The 22,507-nt window shown below is 54.1% G+C and overlaps 2 protein-coding genes across 2 annotated transcripts; one reads left to right on the top strand and one right to left on the bottom strand.

Annotated features, from left to right (window-relative positions):
* Positions 1 to 1,345: 1,345 nt before the first annotated feature.
* CDC42EP1 (CDC42 effector protein 1) lies at positions 1,346 to 3,715 on the top strand (the record flags this gene model as incomplete). Its single annotated transcript, XM_080634867.1, has 2 exons — positions 1,346 to 1,938; positions 2,934 to 3,715. Exons 1-2 carry the CDS (start codon positions 1,500 to 1,502, stop codon positions 3,713 to 3,715), a joined length of 1,221 nt encoding a protein of 406 aa, XP_080490993.1. The 5' UTR covers positions 1,346 to 1,499.
* A 2,888-nt stretch (positions 3,716 to 6,603) lies between these two features.
* On the bottom strand, positions 6,604 to 21,471 carry LGALS2 (galectin 2; the record flags this gene model as incomplete). The annotated part of the gene is made up of 6 exons (XM_080639639.1): positions 6,604 to 6,750; positions 8,617 to 8,776; positions 9,058 to 9,140; positions 20,228 to 20,272; positions 21,151 to 21,232; positions 21,332 to 21,471. The coding sequence occupies 6 exons, from the start codon at positions 21,469 to 21,471 to the stop codon at positions 6,604 to 6,606; spliced, it is 657 nt and encodes a 218-aa protein (XP_080495765.1).
* Positions 21,472 to 22,507: the final 1,036 nt, after the last annotated feature.

Raw genomic sequence — 22,507 nt, 5'->3', positions numbered from 1 at the left:
GTGCTGGAGCTGCCAGGGGAGGTTTGTTTTCCCTTCCCCAGGCGTTAACCCCTGGCAGATAAGAGGGGCCGCGGGTGAGCAAACAGGGCCAGGGCAAGGCGAAAACACGTGCAGCCAGCCAGGAAAGCAGCTTCATGCCCAGGGCTCCCCCTTGCCAGAGGCTCTGCCACCCTGGCATCGCCTGAGTGCTCCGAGGTGACACGGGGACAGGCAGGGGAGGCAGGCGAAGCAAGGCAGGGATGGGGATACCCACGCAGGGATGGAATGATGCAAGGCTCCTGCATCGCCTCTTGCCATGCTGCCCTCCACGGCTGGTCCTGCTGAAAGGACCCAGCCCTGTCCTGTTCTCCAGGCCCCTAAGTGGGGACTGAGCACAGGGAGGGCCTTTTCCCGAGGAGGGCATCCGGACCACTGATGCTCTGAGGTGTCCCAGGTCCCGAATCCTCTCCTTTCCCCATCTTCCCCTGTTCCTCTTGCCACACACAACAACGGGGGATCTGGTGATCTGAGTGTCCGCCCTGCTGACTGCGGACATCATCTCTCTGCCATCATCTGCCTGGCTGCTACTTCCCAGTACTTCTTGGCCCAACCTGAGCGCAGGGACCCACCCCACCTTCCCTCCCAACCTCAGTTCAATCACCTCCCTTACCCTGCCTCAGTTTCCCCTGCCTGCAGAGCAGCTGCCCTCCCTCCCCCCTGCTGCTCCAACGTGCTCCAGCACCTGAGGGCCCAGCCAGAGTTCAACAAACAAACCAATATACAAATAGTGCATCTCCCTCCCCGCCACCCCTCCTCCCCGAGAAGCACGCGGTCCCCAGGCCTCACCCTCTGCCCAGGGGCTCATCTGAATAGCAAAAATGAAGGGAGAGGTTTCTTACCCCGAGAGCCTGGGCCCTGCGAGGAGGTGCTGCCTGGGAGGGAAATCCTCAGCCTGTGTCGCAGCATGGGTCCGGCAAAGCTGCTTTGCAGGGTGGGGAAACTGAGGCACAGCAAGAGAGGTCGGAGAAGGCAGTCCTGGTGTGCAGCTGATGTGGTTGGGAAGATCCCCTCCAAGCTCTTCACCATTCTTTCCTCTTGTCTTGCCTAGGTGGCCACCGACACTGAGGCGCCTGCCCACCCCAGCTCCGGCCACCCGCTGCCCCGTCTGTGACCTGCTCCCCTTACCCGACAGCAGCAGCGCGGTGGATTAACCCCTAAGCCTGCAGCCAGACACAGCCTCCAGCAGCCTCCGCAGCACCTGGGGTGACCCCAGACACCCCCTGGGGACACCTCTGCCTGCCACCCGCTGCGGGTGGTGGCTTCATGAGCACGACATAGAGCAGGGAAGCAGGGGACAGGCGCCTTTCCCACCTGCGGAAAGCCAAGGTGACGTGAGCCATCCCACCAGGAGCAATGGGGAGCCCAGGGATGTGACAGGGCACCTCCGTGCTGGAAGCCCAGCGAGGGCCGTTTTTGGAGGTGTTTTTCAAAGACAAGGGCAAGGAGGCGAGGGGTTCATCATGAGCTTGGGGAAGCTGCCGGTGCTCAGCTGGGTGTCAGGCTCCCACGGGAAGCGGCGGCTGAAGTCGGAGCTGACGCCGGACATGATCAGCCCACCGCTGGGGGACTTTCGGCACACCATGCACGTGGGGCGCGGCGGGGACGTCTTCGGGGACACCTCCTTCCTCAGCAACCACGGTGGAGCCGACACCGCCAAAGCCAACAACTTCTTCGCGCGGACGCTGCGGCACGTCCGCCGGACACCGCTGAGGAGCCGCGGCAGCGGGAGCCAGGCATCGCCGGCACCCCCGGCCATCTCGCCCATCATCAAGAATGCCATCTCACTGCCACAGCTCAATGAGGGCACGTACGATGGCGGCAGCAGCAGCCGGGGCTTGACCAGCAAGTTCTCCTTCAAAAGCACCTCCAACAGCTTCTCCAAGACGCACCAGACCTACGGTGAGTGAAGCGTGGGGCAGAGGCTGGTGCCCAGGCACAGTGTGTCCTCTGCAGCCCTTCTCCATCACTCCATGCCTTGGTTTCCCCACTGAGGGACTTCAGCCTCTCAGCAGAGACAGGACATTTAGGAGTCCCCATCCCTGGTAAATCCATGCGAGGAGATAACCTACCCTTGCTTTCAATTGCAGTCTTTGTTCCTGCCCTTGGCGGGTCTCCCCCAGATTGGGATATGGATGGTTTCTCCTCCTCTCACACAGCCGGCAGTCCATGTAGAGTCGCTGTAAGGGGGTGCCCTCCGTCTCCCCCCAGCCCTACACCTTCCCTATGAGCAGCCTCCCCAAGAGGATGTTGGCGCAGTGGGGCAATGCCCATACCAAGGTTGCGAGGTCATGGGGACCTATGGCACAGCCTTCCCTACCTCCACACACAGATGCTCTATCCCTGTCCCTAGCTGTCCAACCTCCCCCATCTCCATGTGCTCCTCAAGGGGCTCCATCCCCTCCTTCCCCATTGTGCCACATCCCTCCGTGCTGGTTGGGATCCAGGATGGACCTTTGGGAAGGACAGGATGGGACAGGGGGTAGCTCTTCTCTGGCCTCACAGCACTGGGCTATGGCTCAGCTTTTCCCCAGGGCGGCAGGTCTGGAGCGGAGGATCTCCAGGGGTGGGATTTGGGGGTCCTGCAGCAGCAGGGGGAGATGGCTGGGCTTCGAGGGAAAGGCAAGCTGAGGCAATGCTGCCATCTCCTGGTCCTACCTGCCTGGCTCAGCCCCCACCAGCATCCTCCCAGGCACAGAGCCCACCTGGAGACCCTCTGCTGTAACTCGGGGCTTTGGAGATCTCCACACAGACTCCAGCTTGTCCTTTAGAGGCCAGCGCCAACGATGGGAGCGTGCCATTTCGGTGTCAGTGTCCCTTGTCCCCCGCAGATGTAAGGCAAGCTTCCTCCCACCTCGCCATCCCCTGACTCACCAGCCATCCTTTCTGCATTGCAGGGCTGGAGTCCGGGTTTTGCACCATCCCTCGCGTCCCTCGCTTGGAAAAGGCCCAAGAGAGCTCCTTCCCCGGGGAAACAGAGCTGACGCGCTCCGACTCCCTGCTCTCCTTCCGTCTGGACCTGGGGCCCTCGCTTATGAGCGAGCTCCTCCAGGTCATGAGCTTCTCCGAAACCAATGGGAGCCAAGTGGGGGAGAATGGCACAGGTCTCCCGTGCGGTGAGGGGACCAGGGATGGTGCCCCTCCGGCACTGGGAGAGGACAAGGTGATGTCCAGCTTCTGGGACCGCTCTGGGCAGAGCAGCCTCTCGCGGGCCAGCTCACTGCCAGGACTGTCGGTCTGTGCCAATGGAGAGGCACACGCCATTGAGGGCACCGGAGAGGACCCTGCCTGGGCCTCGGGGCTGGGAACATCACCCAGAGGGACCCCGTGGCAGGGCCATTGGAACGACTGCACCATCGAGGCGGGAGAGTTTGACAGGGCAACACAGGTCCTGGCACGTCACTATGGTGGGACCAGCACCCCGCGGAGCTCGGAGAAAGGTGAGGGTCCCCGGCAGGCCCGGACGCAGACCCTATGGGAGAGCCCCAGCAGCAGCCTGTGGCGGTCACAAGTGACAGGGGAGAGCCGATCCCCCGAGACCACCTGGAACCAAGGAGATGAGGAGGAGGAAGAGGCCACATTCTCCAGCCTGCAGGAGGGGTACGCTGGTGCCCAGGGGAGGCGCAGCAACTCCTTCGAGTACGCCGATGAGGAGGAGGACGATGAAGTCAAGGTGTGAACTGCCACCACGGCCCCCATCAGAAGCACTGGTCCTGGGGTCTTTGCCCTCCTCCCTGTCCCCCACCTGCAGGCACCAGCATCACCAGCAGATCCAGCAGGCAACCTCCTTGCCAAGCTGGGGACAGTGGGGAGGCTGGAGGGGGGCAGGAGGAGAGCCCATCTCCTGGGAGGCTCCCTGGAGCTGGGCCTGGCTGCTGCAGGGGGCTGATGGGGGCTGTGCATCGCAGCACCAGGCACTATGGCCCTTAGACTGCCGTTAGACACCAAAGGGACATTTCAATGTGCCAAAGAAACCCCAAGCCCCTTCTTATCCCATCCAGTTCCCCCTAGCACCCTCTCTCACATCCCTCTCTGCCAGCATGCCTGGGGATGTGCTCCATTTTCCCACCAAAGCCTCCAACTGCCCTCTCCCTCTGCACTGGCACCAGTGCCCTTGCAGAGATAGTCCCACCAATAGCTCTGGCACATAGGGGACAGGGGTCTTCCCAGCTCCAGCTGGTGCAAGACCTTCTATGTAGCACCTCTATCTACCAGGGGAGGTCAGCTGGCAGCTCAAGGCTAATCCCACAGAGCTGAGCTTTCTCTTTTTCCCTCCCCTCCCACCAATAAAGCTGTGAGCTCAGTGTTCAGGAGGTGAGAGCACTCATACAGATAACCAAAAGGGTCCTTCCACTTGCCTCCTGCTGCTGAGCATCACTTAGGACAGCTCCTTTTCTGACCTCCACCGCCCTGCAGCAGAGAGGCGAGAAACTTCTTGTCTGGCTGGAGGCAGAGGCCAGGTTGTCAGGTCACCACATTCTTCAGGCCCTAAAAACCCATTCCATTCCCCTCATCTCAGAACAAGGAGACTCCCACTCTGCAGCAGCTCGGTCTGTGCCATCCTCACCTCCTATTCCCCATTCCCTACACATACATCCCTCTTTCCAGGGTGCCCCTTCCCAGGGGTATGCATAGAGGACGGATACTGGCTAATGCCACTTGCCAAGCAACGTGGCCACCCTGGAACGAGCTGCCCCCCACGCTGCCCCAGTGCAAACTGGCCCGCACAGAAGCGCCTTTGTGCCGTGGCATGGAGCCGAGATTCTCGGGGGCTGAGGTCACTGGAGGGACCCTCACAGGACACCCCTTGTTCTCAGGGACAGGAGGGGATAGATGCTGGGCCATGGCGCAAGGCTCACCCACCGCTCCTGGCAGGGAGCTCTGCAGGGCAGAACACAGAGCTCTGGTGTGCACGTGTGTTCTATGTGGAAGTGCTATTTGCAGTCTGGCCACCAAGGCTACGGGCAAGCTAGGGCAGGCAGCAGCTTCAAGGAGTCTCCAGCTCTGGCCATGGCACCCAGCAGCATCAGCTGTATCACTGCTGATGATACTGCTGATGAAAGCCCTGCACCCTGTGGCTCTGAGGATGAGTTCCCCCCACTCTCTGCTTCCCAGACCATAATACAAGCTGCAGACCAAAGGCTCGTATCTGTGGAATATCCTTTCTGCCTCCACTCTGTATCCCATGCACTTATTATTGTCCTTATTAAAACACTTTTGATACTAACTTCTCCTCTGGTGCCTCCCCTCAGCTGCAGCGACCTTATATTCCTTGCTAAGTCTGATGGTGTCCTGGCCACAAAATCCCATCCTCTCTGCTTTCAACAGGATTTGCCAGCACCTGTGGGATACCTGGCTTACTAGCCTGGTACTTTGCCACCCACCATGGCTAACACACAAAGCAACTTCCTATCCACCCAGCCCCACACGGCATGCAGGAGGCTGCAAAGCTTCCTCTCCAGCCCTGCAACAGTTCATTTGCAGCCTGAAGCAGATTAGTACCCTTCCCAAAGCTGGCTTGGCTACAGCAGTTCCAGCCTGTCAGACATCCTGATGCACTCAGGCAGCAGCAAGTCCCACGGGCTGGGCAGCAAGAAGTGGAGAGGGAGGGCAGGGGCACTGTCACATAGTCTTGGACTGGGCTATCTGTAAGATGCTTTTCTACTCTGCTGCCCTCCCATCCTGCCTAAAGTGTCCCAGTGTTTCCTGTCACACACTGGTATCATTTAAGGCTGGTGAGACACTTCACTAATTAGAGCACCAGCATCTGGTAACCAACAATAATTGCCTGTAGTCCAGTGCAAGGGACACAGACTGGGAGGTGCTGAGCCGCGTAACCCAGCCCAAATCCTGTCCTCGGCTCCTCGCTGCCTTCCCCTGCCTCACTTTCTCTGGATAGGGTTCCATGGGGAAATATCACAGTAATGGGTAACCTGGCTGGAATGTGGCAGCAGATAAGTGACGTGAGATAAGGGGGAAAGTTGGAGGAGACAATTCCTTATCAATAGCAGGAATGCTAGTTCAGGGGCACACCTGCGCTGCCTTCACCGTGCCACTGCTTCACATGGTACCGCTCCTGGGGGAGGGCAAAGCACCTCTTTCTCCTGCCCAGAGGAACCTGTTAAACCCATGCCCTGAGGTTCCCAAACCTAACATTTACCTGGGCGCTTTTGTGGCACCAAATGCCATGTGGAATGCCATATCTCTCACTTTTCTTCCTCTTCCTCCCTCCCTCCCTCCCTCCCTCCCACAAACTCAGGTGCATGAAGAAATGGTGCATTGTGAAGAGATTGCACAACCATTCCCTGAGCAATAACATAGAGTTTTCCTCTTCCTGAACACCACCTATAAACTGCTTTGCCCTACCTACTATCCCTTCAACCCCACATCCTGGTCTGACCTGGAAAAATACCTGGCATTATCTGGGAGCTGTTTCCATCCAACAAGGAAAAAACTTGGGCTATATTGGTTTCTCACACAGAGCCAGGGATGTCACAGAAGCCAAAGCGCTGGAGCAACCAGTCTCCCACTGCTTGGGTTTTTATTAGAGCCAGGAAGCTGCATCCATCAGTCCAGCTTGAAGGAGGTGACCCTGAAGCCTCCCTTGACACTCATGTAGCTGATCTTGCTGTAGGAGTGCCGGTTGGGGAACTCCACTTGATGCCCATCTGGTAGTTTCACTTGGAATTTGTCTTCCAGCATTTCAATAACGATCTGGGAGAAGGAAGGGGAGGAAGGGCAGCAGTTGGGGACAAGGGGGAGATTAGCAGCTGAGCATGCAGGCAATAGGCCTCACTGTTACAGGGTTAGACCTGGTTCCCATAGCCTTAAACAAGGTGTGGGGGCTTGAGCTGAGGAGGATGTAGGTAATGAGCATTTAACATCAAGGATCTGAGCTGTCATCTAGACTATGACCTGGGGACAGAATCTATCCTGAGGCTGTTTCAGCTACTCAAGACTGTAAGCTCAGAGCAGTTGAACTCAAGTGCATCTTTATACACCATATGGCTCAGATCTGCTCTGAACAGGGCAGAATAAACCTAAAACCCCAATGCCCTCAGAAGCTCACCGGGCCTGGAAAAAGGAGCTTCACTGATAAACACACAAGCAGATGGGATGAGAACAAATCACTGATCATTGCAAATTGAGGAGGCCAATGGCTGTGGCCAGTGGTATGAGGTTCAAAAAGGCAAAGTGCCAGGTCCTGCACTTGGGCCACAACAACCCTATGCAATGCTCCAGGCTTGGGGAAGAGTGGCTGGAAAGCTGCAATGGAAAAGGGCCTGGGAGTGCTGATTCACGGAGCTGAACAGCGAGGCAGCTTGTGCCCAAGCGGCCAAGAAGGCCAACAGCATCCTGGCCTGTACCAGCAATAGTGTGGCAGGAGGGCCAGGGCAGTGATCATCCCCCTTTATTCAGCACTGGTGAGGCTGCACCTCAAATACTGTGTTCAGTTCTGGGCCCCTCACTACAAGACATTGAGGTGTTGGAGTGGGTCCAGAGAACAGCAGCAAAGCTGGTGAAGGGTCTGGAGCACAAGTGTGATGGGGAATGGCTGAGAGAACTGGGGGGGTTTAGTCTGGAGATGAGAAGGCTCAGGGGGGACCTTATCACTCTCTACAACTGCCTGAAAGGAGGATGGAGTGAGGTGGGTGTTGGTGTCTTCTCCCAAGTAACAAGTGATATGACAAGAGGAAATGGCCTCAAGCTGCACCAGGGGAGGTTTAGACTGGATTTCCTAGAACAATCGGAACAATAGGAACAATCTCTTTACCAGAAGGGTGCTCAGGCATTGAAACAGGCTGGGCTGCCCAGGGAAGGAGTCACTGTCCCTGGAAGTGTTCATAAACCACATAGATGAGGCCCTCAGTGACATGGTTTAATGCTGGACTTGGCAGTCCTGGGGTAAAGGTTGATGATATTAAAGGTCTTTTCCAACCTAGCTGATCTTATGATTCTAGAGGGATTGTTCCCCAAAACTGTTACCTTGACACTCCTTCCCCAAGAGCCAGCCATGACTGAGGAAACAAGCTTCCTCTGCACAGCAATAGGAATACGACTGCTCCTAAACGCAGCATTGTTCGTGTCTGGAGACATCAGATGGGGTGAGACAGCAACTAGGACAGCATCCCAGCAGGAGGAGAGAGCACAGATTGGTAGCGTGGATGCAGGAGTAAAAGAGCTGAGGGAGAGATTTTTGGACATTGCTCCAAACTCTGGTGCCCGAGTTTGCACAGGATAGAATCAGGGAGAGAAATAAAGCAGAGAGCAGCAAGATCCTGCTTCCTGGAGACCCCCTTCACAACTTCATAAGCGCCCCTGGTGCACTCACCTGCTGAGCAAGTACAGGGGCCAGGAAGCACTTGCAAAGCCTGAGACGCACAGGGCTCGCATGAAGTTGTCAAAGGAAGCATTAGGGTTTTAAAGGAGTGGAAATGACAATTAGGACCAAAATCCCAGAGAATGGAGGGCTGTTGGGAGGGAGCAGGAGACATCGAGTGCGACTGGGAGCTCCAGGGTGAGGGAATCTACTAACCAGGGGCTTCCCCCCACAACCCCATGCCAACATAGGTCCCTCACCTTGATAGCGGAGCCCCTGGAGAAACAGAGGTGGTCATCACGATGCTCTGCCTCCCAGGCATTGGAGCACTTGGAGTTGCAGACGATGACAGACTCATTGAACCGGGGATTGAAGTGAAATGCCAGATCCGAGGAACTGCCCCCGAGATTGATGCTGAAGCTGTGGGAGAACAGAAGGAAGGTCAGCCGCGCAGGCAGGACAGGGTCTTGGAAGAGCCGAGATCCAACACGTGGCTCTGCACTCAATTCCTCCATCAGTATTGCAGGTGCCTAATGCCTCCTGTTTTGTTCATTCTGCTCAGGAACTGGAGGAGTTTGAACAGTGGTGGCTTAGGTGCTCCCCTAACACTGAGCTTCTTGTACCTGGCAACCTTGGAAAACCACCTCCCTCTACAGCCCACCTTCAGTCCTCACAAGTCGAGGTGGTTTCTTTGTACTTACTTATCAGTATCATCGAATATCTTGCCCTTGATCTTCAGGCTGTGCCCAGTCTTCAAACCCAGGTTGAAGATTTCGAATTTTTCCTAAGGTAGAGACAAACAGTTGTCTGCAGGGCTCCTGCAGCTATTCCTCCCCTGCCACTGCAAGTGAGAGGATGCTGCTAGGAGAAGGTGTCCCAGCCAGAAGAACATCTACTGCTCTTAGCTGGTGTTCCTCTCATGGCCAAAAACCCTCCATGTGGAGGACTTGCATGGGCTTTAGTCATGAAAGAGTGGGCTGAGTGAAGCCAGCAAGGAAGGAAAGACATCAGAGAGAGAGGAGATGAAAACAGGCTTGTCTTCAGCAGAAGGAGAGCATGAACACAGAGGTACAAAGAGGGTTGAAGCAGAGGGGCACAACCCAGCGTTTGGTGGGCAGCATCACCTGCTGCCCAAGAAATAACATGCAAGTGGTGAGAGCAGAGGTGGCTGTGGCTTGCTGATCCCTCGCTCATCCCTGCTGAGCTGGGGACCCTGAGTGACACAGGATAGGAGCAGCAACCCTTACAGACATCTTCCTCAGAGAGCAGAGTAACCAGTTAGGGAGCCACCAGCAGTTTAGCTCAGAAATGCTTCACACTGAGGACCTTAGACCATCCCTAGACTTCCTTGTGGCTTACACATTAACAGCACTCCTGCCTCTGCAAGGCCCCACCAATTACTATTAAGCCACTAGACTTTGATCCAAAGAAATAGCTTCCCTATGTACACTTCCTGTTGTTAGGGATTTCAGGAGATTAAACCAATTCCCAGCCTCTTCGTGGGAGTGGAGGGACTCTCCCAGTGGAGGGATCACCACAGACAGACCTTAGGGATCTTAGTCCGGCCAATGCATAGGACAAGCTTCTTTCCAGTTGGCCATGGAGGTTTAAACACCATATTCACTGCTATTCACTGCTCAGCCAAAAGCAGCATCCCAGATCCTTCCTTTTGTGGCAGGGGGCAGCCCCAAAACCAACACCAGCATACCAAAACTGTTCAACCATCCCTCCCACAGTGCTCCAATCCGCTTGGAGGAGAGGGCAGCCAATACATCCCCTCTAGATGACATGAGTTATGGACAGTCCTTTGCTGGAGTGACACTGGCACCCCAGCTCTTTCCCTTCTCGTGGCTCCAGACTCAGCCCCAGCTGTGTGGATTGCACTGGCAATATGTGGGAGCTCTTTTCAACCTCCCATCCAAGCTCCACTGAGACCCAATTCTTTTGGCGTGAGGAGCCATGCACATCAGGTTCAATAGCAGCATCCTCCCCAGGCCTGAGACATGGGAAGGTTGTCCTCACAGGGGAGCATCACCCCTGCAGTCTGCTTCCCAGGTAACAGCTGTCAATACACAGCGACCCAGGTTTGCCTGAACAAATGGGTGGTGTTTTGCTGGACTCCAGAAGTCAGTGGGAAAGGGAGAGGGAGGAGGTGGCCAAGACCCAGAAGACCAGCAGCCCCTCATCCTCCTCTCAAGCCCTGCAGAGAGCAGTTGAGTGCAGTCATGCTGCTGCTGCACAGCCAGCTGGGAGACAGCTTCTGCCCTTCCCTAAAACCTCCTGAAGAGAGCACAGGTAAGTGCTGATAAGCACTCCTTCCCCGGAGGTGCTTCCTGTTAGTTGGGGGTCATAAAGCCCACAGACTGGGGACATCTGTTTGCTGTTGAGGTCACTGAAGCTGCTGGTGAAACCTCCCTGTGCTGAGCATGGAGGCAGCGTTGGGGATGGTGGGTTCTGGCATTGGGTCTGTTTCCCAGCATGCTGCTGCGTTCCATGTGCACACAGTTTCATGTCACCCTGCTCCCCTGCAGCCATCCCAGGGAAAATACAGAGCCCAGAGCTGCCTCTCAAAATATCAGAGTATCCCACTGGCTCTTTCCAGCAACTCACATTCCCCTTTGCAGGGACAAGGGCAGTACAAAGACACTGTTCACATAGCCATCATCAAGGTTAGTTATCTGAACTCACTTTAAGCCATCAGGGAGAAACAAACACTTCCGTGACTCAAGAGATTACATCCCAAGACAGACTTTAAACTTGCTCCTACATGGCTGGCCAAGGTGACACAGGAATGTTGTAACACAGACAAGACCCAGGTCCCAGGCTAGCAATGCAGAGGAGACTTCCCAAACAGACCAGTCAGAAACATCACTCTCACACGGATTTATCCATCCGTCTCACTGGCAGAGCATGAGGCTGCCCAGCATGTGTGTGAGGATAGGGAGAACTGCCTGAGCAGAGTTATGTGCAGAGCTGCAAGTACCACGGATGTGAGACTATGCAGAGATGGAGACAGGCAGGAAAGAGGCACGAGCTGCTCAGAGAGGGGCCGTGAGATTTTATCCAGATAACACTAACCCCCCTCTTACAATGCTCAGCAGGGGCGTTCACCCCCCTTTTATTTGCCACTGGGAACAATAGTGGGAAACCAGACAGCACCTCTGCCAGCACTGGCGACTTCCTTCATCTGCAGAGCTGAGCCGCTGCATGGTCAGACACCAGGCCTGTGCAGATGGCCTCCCTCATGTAGGGGTGCATGCTCTCCATATAGGAAGGGGCTGAGACATTAGGGACCGCAGAAGAGCCGAAATTCTCCAGTGCAATTGGAGGTGGCAACTGGGATGATGAAAGGAGAGTGAAGGGGGCAGGTTGGTACTTCCCTGCAGACACTGCAAAGCAGAAAGCCTGGGGAAATGGTGATATGATGTGAACATAAATCCCAAAGAAAGAGGAAATCCGGCTAAAGGGCATCTGTAAAGGAGGTGGAGAGTCTGTGCAGTGAGGAAAATACAAGCAATGGTTGTGGAAGCTGGCAGCCACTGGTGCAAGGGATCCAGGAGCACTTCGTCCCCAGGATAAATGATCTTATAAAAGGGTACCTGTCTGGAAGCACCTCTCCAGGTATACAGATGTTCATCCTGGCCAGGGGGCAGCTGGCCTCTACTGGTATGGGACACCCACCTTCACACTGCTGGCAGTGAAGGAAGCTTTGCTGCATTCTCAGAGCATGCCTTGGACAGCACAGACTCAAGAAGCAGTCACTGGTGCAAGGGTGGGGGCCATGCCCAAGCCAAAGGCAAGGCGAGCTTCCAACAGAGAGTAGGCAGGCCTGCAATTTTGCACGGAAAAAAACCCAGAAAAATCATATTTTAAGGAGGGAAGAGACCAATACAACCACATCAGCTTTCAGCCAGAAGGGCAGGTCCTCTGCAGAGTGCTTTCATCCCATGAAATGCAGCAGCTCCATTTGCAGAAGCCCCATAAGGTAGGTTTTAGAGTTAAAAGTCCTTCCCAGCCTTTCTGCTCATCTGGGCGAGATTTCAAGGCCACCAGGAACACCCATGGGGTGCCTCCAGATAGCAGCACCTCATGGACCATAGCCTAGAGCTGCCACTTCTACTGCAGGGCACCCACACAGACTGAATGCCACCCTCCACAGCAGGCTGCCAAGATCCTCAACAGCATCACCGCTGGCAGCAGTATTTATTTTGTTTCCTTACTTGGGCATGAGATAAGCCAGACAGGTATGAAGCCCTGAGGAAAACCACAGGCTTCCCCACTTCCTAGCCAAGGTAGCCCAACCACCCCAGCTGTGAGGTTTCTTGGGACCTTCTGCAGCATCCACATCAAAATGGTCCACACCATCCCTCACAACAGTGCTATGATGAAGGTTTCCAAATATGAAACCAAGCTCTTCAAGAAGCAGTGAAAGATCCCTTTAACACCCTCACAGAAGGCTGAGGTTTCAGCTCGGCACCAATTAGACACCAAAGAAGCAGGACCAGAGGAGGACGCAGCAGAGGGGAAAAGGCACAAGTCCCCTTTTGCACTCAAGGCACCAGGGAGCCTGTGCTGCAAACCAGGCATAAGCATTCACTCAAGGCAAAGGGAGCGGGAGAGCCCAACCACGCATTCTTTCTTGGGGCAGCAGCTGCTCACTCTGCTATTATTTCCTACTGCTTCATATAATTTGTACTCCACAGCAAGCTATTGTCCCTTTCCACTGGCTATTTATTTCCTTGAATAGCCTCTGGGGAAGGATTTCAGTGCGGGAGAAAAGAAAAGAGAAAAACTCTACACAATAAATATTGAACAGTGACCTGATTTAAACCGTGTTCTCTGGCCTTATCTGGGCCCTGGCTGAGGTTCCTCCCGGCAGTTGCGATTAAGCCACGTTTCTGCCTTGGTTTCCCCCTTACATGAAGCCTAGGGGGGAATGATCCCAGCCTTAGAGGGCTGTGGGGTGCATTTCAAGAAGCTGAATCCTGGATTTTCAGGGGCATGGCTCAGGGCACAACCGAGAAGAGGTTTCTACCACATCCTGATGGAGGTGATCAGTCCTCCACCTAACAGTCCCAGAAATTCCCAGAGAGGTTGGAAAGGACTGGTTTCCTCTGTGGAGGAGAGGTGTTGGTTTGCCTGTCAGCAGGTAGTGCTGCAACTTTCACCCAGCCGATCCCCAAGCTCTGAAAGTCAGCCAGCTTCCTAACGGAGGAGGACTGAGAGAACAGAATGTACTTACCTCAGCCAAGCACTGAGGTAAGCCCGCGACTGGATAAGCAGGTCTGTAGATCTCGAGGGTGTGTACAGGAGAGGATTGTCCAGGAGATACAGGAGAAGCCAAGGCAATGATGAGCACAAGGACACTAGGGCCTGTGAGCACTAATTTCCTGCCTTAGGTTAAGCAGGGTGGAATGGCTCCCCTGCGGAAGGCACTGGTCTCTGCATTCAGACCAACTAAAATGGGAAGGAACAAAGGACTGGAGGTAAACCTCCTGCTACCCCTCATGCCCCAGCTCTCTGACAGTGCATCATCCAGATCCCCTCTGAGAAGCATGGAAGCAGCATCCATGCTCTGAACCTGGAGGCAAGGGATTAGAGGCCACCAGCATCCAGTAGGCTTGACACCAGCGTTACTCCCCATAAGCTTTAGGGTGCCATTTTTCTTTCTTAGGATGTGGGGAATAAGTAGGAAGGATAATGCCAGCTGAACAGCTAAACTGTGGGAAAGAAACCCAACACATTCTTTCAGAACTAGGGGCAGGAGTGAAGGAGGGAACCTGCATCAAGCAGTGGGATGAGTGTAGCCTCAGACTCACTTCTTCTCCCTGCCCCATGAGAAGGGCAGTGGTGCCACAGTGATTGACATCTCCTATCTCCATGGGGAGCTCAAACACGCTCTGGTGGATGGTTTCCATCCCCATGGCCAAGTTATGTCCTTATACCTTTGCAGAGGAGATCTCTCTTGGGCAGCTCTAGAAGTCTGTGGCAACAGTGGTACAAGTTGTGCATGGGGAAGAGAGAAGGGTGGTTCCTGTGCAAGGAAGCTGGCGCATGGAGGCATCAAGGGCCATTTCATTAACCCAAGCCACATCTTACAGGTGCCCATCTTGCCAGAGGGGCAGGAGATCAAACTGAACCAGAAGAGGATAGGGAAGGGAGGTCAGACGAGTGATTGCATGCCACCCAGTTCCATTTCCAGCCTTCATTTCTCTGATTCTTTCCCTTGTGGGGGCATGCCAAGAATGTGGGTTGTGGGAAAGGCTTTCGAAAACAGGCCTGGAGATAAAAACGCACTTGTGTTGAAAGCCTCCCTACTGACAAGGAGAAGATGCATAGAAGGCTCATGTCTTCCCTTCCTCCTAAACTTTTGTAATCTCCCAGCTTTACCCAGGCTTGCTGGGTGAGCTATTATTAGCTTAATAGGAAAAGGATCTTCCAAAGAGCCCTCCACAAAGGATCAGTTTCATGAGGTTTTATGTTGCACTTGCATCAGAAGATTATTGTCTCCAACAGCTTTATCTTACCATTAAGGAAGATGGCAGCCCCCTCATCTTGCACACAATTGGGGAAATTGAGGCACAGACACCCAAGTTCACATCCAAAACAATTCTTCCTGTTTGATTTTCATCTTAAAGCTTCCATGGCCAGATTAAAAAATTAATTATAAATAATGAAATAAATCTAGCTTTCCAAACCTGTGCAAGAAGTTAAAAGGAAGCTGTGCTCCCCTGGCTAATGCAGCTAGAGTATCAGAGATGCTGATCTCTCACCATACCACCTCCTATCAGTAGGAGATACTGAGGCATTCAGTGCCTCTGAAAAACATTAGCCCTTGGGTGGGTGCAATTAAGTCTGAGGCATTCAATTGAACTGACAACAGTGGAAGCCAGGGAACTTCCGAGATGCCCCAAGCCCAATTCCCCTGACTTCAAGGGGACCATTTCCCACAACAAAGACAGCGTGAGGCCAGCTGGCTGGAACCCGGATAAGCTAAAAAGAAACACGGCATTGCACCATGCACAAAAGCTCCATAGGGACCTCCCTCCATTGAGCTCAGAGCAGCCATCCCGATTCCATCCCACAGGGCACGCAGCAAGAGTGACTGCCACGTCCCTGCACACAGAGGTCCATCCCTCACAGAGAGAACAGTGCTGGCACTGCACAACCCACTCCGAGTGTGTTTCTCACAGGCTCCAGCCTGAGCCCAGGCGGGTTGGACAACTCTGAGGACTTGCAGGAATCCTTCAGACGAGCAGAATCCATCTGAGTCACACGCACGAGGCGCGATGCCAAGGGTGGCTCATCCACTGGAAATAAAAAAGAGAAAGAAATGCTAAGGGAGAAATAGCAAGTTTTGAAAAGCCACAAGAATTAACAGCTCATGGGCTGGAAAGAAGGGGAGCGAAAATCAAAAGGGTCTGTTCTCCCATGCTCACGTCACTAAAGCCAAGTATCCCTCATCCCCGTTGGCAAGCAGCACCCACTTTACCACACATCAGCTTTGAGAGGGTCCACAGGGGTGACCCACCCTGGATCTAAGACTATGGCTGAGGTCTGCAGAGGAAGGGGTTGTAAAGTCAAAACTATCTGTTGCTCCGAAATCAGCTTGAACAAACTCCCTTTGATGGCCCTGCAAAATGAAACAGTAAAAACCAAACCAGATGGAGATGGGAAAGAAGAGCTGCCAAAAAAAAGGGAATCCAAATCCCAAAATGACTGACTCAGTGCTGGAAATGGGCATCTAAAGAGGAAACTGCAGGCATCTGAAGGAGACCTAAGAAAAGACCAGGCCCACGCAACTGACTCTCCCTGTTCCTCTCCTCCCCCTTTCCAGGGGGAAGGGCACCAAAAATATATGAACCCATGGACCTTCAGAATAAGCCACAGGGAAAGGAGCCTGATCTGCCACAGGAGCTCCAAGGACAAGCAGAGTAGGTCCCAACTCTCACCAGCATGAGTGCTGAATTACTTTTTCCCTGCTTCCCAGGGAGGAGCTACAGCCACAGCCTTGTGTAGAGTTGGCACCACGTGAAGGAGCTTTTGAAGCCAGCACCTGAGCCTGCTGGGTCATGCAACTGCCCAGAGATGCTTCATCTCCACAAGGTACTGCAAGGAGCTGCTTTGTGTTGCTGGGACACCTCATCTCCCTTCCCAGCACTATACTGGACATTAAGGGACACACCATGTATTTGAGGACATCTTCTTTTGCTGACCAGTCCCCTATGGGCATCCTGTCCTTCCTCTGGACAGCTCCTGTGAGCCTCTACTCCTGTTTCTGACCCATGCCACATATGGAGTAGTACATAAGCCCTCACTCAACCACAGTGGATGTTTATTTTGCATTCCCAGCAGTCATGCTAGGCTGTTTGTTCTCTCTCTGGCTATTTCCCTTCCCTCCAGTTTGTGCCTCTTCCTGCTGCCCCTTTTCCCCACCACCAGCAACACACCGAGGCCAGAACCTGGCTGCGTCTCTCTGGCTGCCCCAGGTTTCTCCATAGTCCTCCTTCTGGAAGTCCCCCATCAATGAAGCAGACATCCAGCTTTAACTGCAGTCAGATCCCTGGATGGAGAATGCTTGCTCCTGAGAGGGGAAAAGGGTACTACAAACTAAATGCTTTGAACACGACTCACACCAGACGAATCTTGTATCCCAGGCTGAACAGCCCCAAACACGTGTCCATTCTCTATGACAGACTGACTTGCCAAGCCAGGAGACCTGATAAGAACAATGCGACCGGGTGGCTGCAACTGCCAGGCGAGTTCCCATCTGCAAGCAGATAGCTTATCTCTTGTGTCAAGATGGGACACGCATCAACGTCTGCTGCACAACAGCAGGGAAATGCTAGTGGAGACCTGCTCTCTGGTCCTGAACATGCACGTAGCACTCCTTACAACACCGTCCCTCAGGAACATCTCTATTACTCACTCAGCCTCATTAGGAAGGGGGTGGGAATCCTTCCTGAACAGCTCCAGCACAGAAGCAGCTCCCCAGGGACCCAGCTCAGGATGAGCTGAAGAATGCTTAGCGCCAGCTGGACACCAACGAGTGGCTGGCTGCTGCAGGAGCAGCACAGCAGCTAGAGGAAGCTGGAGGGAAGAGGTCTCATAGCCCACTCTGGCCAGTTGTGACTGTGCTTTTAGCCCCATCAGCTCCCAGCATGCACTCTCCTCCTGAAATTCAGCCGGAGTGCAGCTAAGGGGAGGTGAGCTGCTCAAGACGCAAAGCTACCCTCTGCAACGAAGGAGGTGAAAAGAGAAGCAGCCTCTGCTGGAAGCATCTCCTTCTGCAAATGAGGGATGGCAGAAAGAGGATATGCTTCCAGCAGAGGCAACGTGCAAGGTGCAACGTGGTTGCAGCAAGACCTAGAAAGTGGACACTGCCTTCAAAACACACGCTGGGCTGAGGGGAACAACAGTGTGCAGGCCCTCCAGGCAGAGGCTGCTTGGATACCCCCAAAGGTGTGGACCTGAGCCTCCTCCTGGCTGGAGGACTCGTCTCAGCAGCACATTAAATGGGGATACACGAGCTCTGCTCCCGTTCTGCTCCCCAAGTGAGTTCCCAAGCCTGATGTAGTTTGGGGTGGTGGGGGAAACAGGACACAGGCTGCAGAATCGAATGCTCTGAGGGCAATATGGTGGGCTCCTTGTTCTGCCTGCCCAAGGCAGAAGAGCCAGAGGAACAAATTCAGCATGCCTGTGCACCCAGTCCAGTCTGATTCCCTGCATCCAGGAGCTGGCCCCCACACCCCCACGACCTCATGTGCTTGGGCAACATTTCCTCATAGCATCTCTCTCACTCCACCAGGCAGGAGGTCAGACGTGGTCAGTGACACATAGCATGGCACGTAGAACACTGAGTCACAACCCTGTTTCAGCCATGGCTGGCAGACAGTGTTTCCCAGTTTCAGTCTGGCGCACACACTCCCACCCGACACGCTCACTTACAACCTGTTGAGTGACATTTCCGCATCTTTGGAGAGAGGAAAAAGTGGAAAATTAAGGGGTAAATATGCAGGCTGCAGGGGACTGCACTTCAACAGGCTGCCTTCAGAGGGACCTGGCCTTACAGGGTGTAGCTGTTTCGGTCTCGGCCCCAGAAGCAAAGACCAAGGCACTGCTCCCATCTATTGCAGAGTTCATCAAGGCCAGGTTGGACAGGGCCTTGTGCAACCTGGTCTAGTGGGAAGTGTCCCTGTCCACAGCAGGAAGCGTTAGAACCATATGATCCCTTAGGACCAGATCCCTTAGGATCCCTGTTAGGACCAGATGGTCCCTTCCAATCCAAACCATTCTGTGATTCTACAGGGTTAAACGCTTAGTGACACCAAAGCTCTGCTGGGAACAGTCCCCAGCGCTCCCTGACCCCCAGCTGTGCCTGGTGCTGCAGCACTGCTAGCTAGAACAGCTCTAACCCGTGCCAGGGAAGGTGCTAACAACCACACAGGACGAGACATCATTCCACAGCAGCAGGCCTGGCCCTGCTCCTGTTGCATTTACCAAGACAGATGAAGCCAGAGGGACCAGAAAGTCGCCTACGAAAGGCCAGGTCCACCCTCAGCAAATCTGCACACACAGACTCTGTGTCTCCCTCCTCCAGCTCCTTCTCGGTCACAGTTTTCTTTCTGTTCCTAACCCCACGTCTGCCATGCCCCAGCACTGGGTTCACTCCGCTCTGCTGCTCCTCACTGGGGCTGAAGCTCATTGTGCTGCCAAGCATATGCTTGAGCAGCCAGGCTGGAGGGGAATGCTGCCAGACTGCCTCCTCCTGCCATTCCACAGCCTAGGCTTAAGCCAGCACTGAAGTTTCCTATAGGGAACCTGAGGCAGCTGCAGCCAAAGCAGGATCGCTGGCAATGGGGGATTTTCAAGCCCAGGCCAAAACCCATCTCGTGAAGCTCCCCAGCTGCCAAATGTGAGCCAGTTGCACAGCAGAGAGGACGTGCAACCTCTGCCGGGGCATCCCGCAGCGGGAATGCCTCCTCCCTGTGCCGTGCTGTAAAAGAGAGGCTGCACACGGCTGCGCCTGAGCTCCCCTCAACATCCCTGGCAAACGTCACACTTCATTGTCGCCGCAATGCAGGCATTTATTCATCATCCAGGCTCAGGGATTTGGTCCAGGATGCCTGGTCTTGCGTCGCCAATCTCTGCTCAGATCATGCTTGGATACCCATGAAAAATGCTTTTGCAAGAGGATTTTTCTCCTCCCTCCTGCTGTTCTTTAGAGCTAAACTGTAACTGGGCAAAATCCAGCGTCTTAAACCATTTTTCACCCCCCAATACTTGTGCTTTCTAATCTTTCCATCCGCTAGTGATAACACAGCGAGAACGGGTGAATCTGTTCGCGTTCAAAGTGTCCCTCTCGACACCTGAATCCCGAGTGCACTGTATCAGTAGCGGATCGTTTCCCGTCTGGAGCTGATCTCAGCAGCAGTGCAGTGAATGACTTCATCCAGGCTCCCCCTTGCGGGCTCTGGGCCTCCGATGCTCACTTCAGCCCCATAAACTGAAGCAGCTCTGGCCGGTCTTCCTCTCCCTGTTCTGGTTTTGGCTCACCCAGATACATAACCTATCAGCCCCCAAGCCATGGCTATGACTAGGGCTTCCGTCCTGTCAGTTTGCTTCCATCTTTGCCTGCTGCCAATACTGTTCCTCAGCAGCAACAGCATTCCCATGTTTTCAGAGCATGTCCTGGACTCTCATGGGAAGAAGCTATCAGCAACAGCAAACCCATCTGAGCCTTCCTCAGGGATTACACGGGACTGCTACTCTGCACGAGTCAGGAGGGCACTGCTGCGTGCTCAGTCAAGGGATCAAGACAGTGCCCAGTCTGGAAGTGGGGCCTGAACATGAGGAAGAAGCACATCTCACCTCTAACTCTGGTATTTGCCCCTCTTGATTGCTTGTCTCGTTGAGCTAGTTGCTCTAATGACAGAACCAACATGGAAAGGAAATTTAGTACACAGAGGTCAGGGAATTCCCTAAAGGAATCAAGTGCAATTATCCCCACGCTAACAACCAGGGAAACTGAGGCAGCGAGAAGAGCTTGTGCATTTCCTCAAGTCTTGCTCTGAGACATGCTTAATTGCAGAGATGTAGCCAGCAAGTTTTCTGATCCCTTATTCAGCATCCTGTTTCCTCATTCTGCCCCTCTAGTTTAGGATGCCTTTGATCACCAGGGACAGGTCTTCCTACAGCAAAAAGGGAAACGCTGAAAGAAATGGAATGGAGCAATCCTGGTGGATGAATGCATACCACAAGAAAGTGCTGCATATGAAAGGGAAGGAGACATTTCCTATTAGATTAAAGGAACTTAAACCTGCTCTCTCCCTCTAGAGAAGTATGCAACCCTATACTTGCCTCTCTAATTGCAACCCTCCGCTGGGAAAGGTGCTTAGAAGTATTGCAAAAGGAAGGAGATTAGCCAAAGAAGGGAATAGCAGGGCTGCAAATCCAGGGGATTGCGTAAGGGGTGCATGGTCCGAGGTGATGTCAGAGAGGTGCCGCCAGCCCTGTTTGCTGAAAGCAGCAAAGGTAAAACTGAACCAAAACCCCAGGAACTGGCTACTGCAGTCAGCCAGAGCAGGGAGACAAGAAAAGGGCACAGAAGACTGCAGTACCGAGCTTCAGGAAAGTGAAAGGTCTCCGGGGCAAAATGCCTTGCCAAGGCAAGAGGAACGCGACACGGGAAAGGGAACCTCACGTCACAGGCCAAAGCTGACAACCCGGCAGGAAGCGCACCAAAGCTCTCACTGCTGCACAGAAGCACATCTGAAAAACATCGCAGGGTTCACATAAACACACAAGACAGAGAAACCAAACAAACCCGGGGACAGGGCGAGGGCGACTGCGCCGTTCTGGCTGCCTGAAGACGATCTGGTGGGCGGAACACCCCTGTCCCAGGCCACCCAGCCGCTCCTGCAAGGCCGCCTGCCCTTCCCGACCGAGCGGCACCGTGCCTTTTCTACGGTTCACCTCGACAAATCAAGGCTGCAGCCGCTGAGCCCATGTCGGTCAGACAGGAGCTCTCCTGCCTGCTGCTGCCCTCTGCGGGACAGCCTGCTGCAGGACCTGCCCGACTTGGGATCCAGCACCAGCTGCCCTTCCACCAGCATGTCAACTACCCATGCCTCTGTCATCACTTTCCTCTGCAACTGGCTAAGAGCTAATTATAGCTGCAGTACTTTCGTTCGGCGTGGTGTTAATTACAACACAGTGTCTCACTCCATCGAAACCTAAGTTGGGATTCCAGCTGTCAGTAAAAAATAAATCGAGGGGCAGGAATCCCAGACTGCATTGGGTTGGAAGGGACCTTAAAGCTCATCCAGTTCCAACCCCCTGCCACGGACAGAGACACCTTCCACTAGATCAGGTTGCTTCAAGCCCCATCCAACCTGGCCTTGAACACTGTCAGGGATGGGGCAGCCACAGCTTCCCTGAGCAACCTGTGCCAGGGCCTCACCACCCTCACAGGGAAGAATTTCTACCTAATACCTAATCTAAATCTACTCTCTTTCAGTTTAAATCCATTCCCCCTTGGTCCTATCCCTACCTCCCTCTGTAAAAAGTCTCTCTCCATATTTCTTGTTGGCCCCTTTAGGCACTGGAAGCTGCTCTAAGGTCTCCCTGAAGCCTTCTCTTGTCCAGGCTGGACAAGCCCAGCTCTCTCAGCCTGTCTCCAGAGCAGAGCTGCTCCAGCCCTCGGAGCATCTCCGTGGCCTCCTCTGGACGGCTGGAGGAGGTCCATATCGCTCTTGTGTTGGGGGCCCCAGAGGAAACAGGTTTTTCCTCACATGTCACCCAGCCACTCTTACAGGGAGCAAAATTCAGACTTGGGTCTCTTTTCACTGCACTTAAGGTCCTCGCTATATGGAAAGCGGATGTAACTAAAGCAGAGACTCCTGAATCTATCAGAAACAAAAGCAAGGTTTGAAAGGCCACTGCTGACAGAACCATTAGGCATGAGTTCACTTGCCATTGTTTGCAACCAGCTGAAAAGAGGTGCAGCCTTCCATTCCCCTCAGCCTTGCTAACCACTGGGTGTTGCCAAAGAGAGGCAAACAAACAACCTCGAGACTCAGACAGACCGAAACCTGGGCAAAAGGGGGCTGTGAAACACCAGACTGCAAAAACACTCCTTCAGAGGCACTG

This window comes from Psittacula echo (genome assembly GCF_963264785.1).
Source record: "Psittacula echo genome assembly, chromosome: 1".
Lineage (NCBI taxonomy): Eukaryota > Metazoa > Chordata > Aves > Psittaciformes > Psittacidae > Psittacula > Psittacula echo.
Note: the sequence above shows the minus strand (reverse complement) of the source record. Positions and strands in the feature narration are given on the sequence as shown.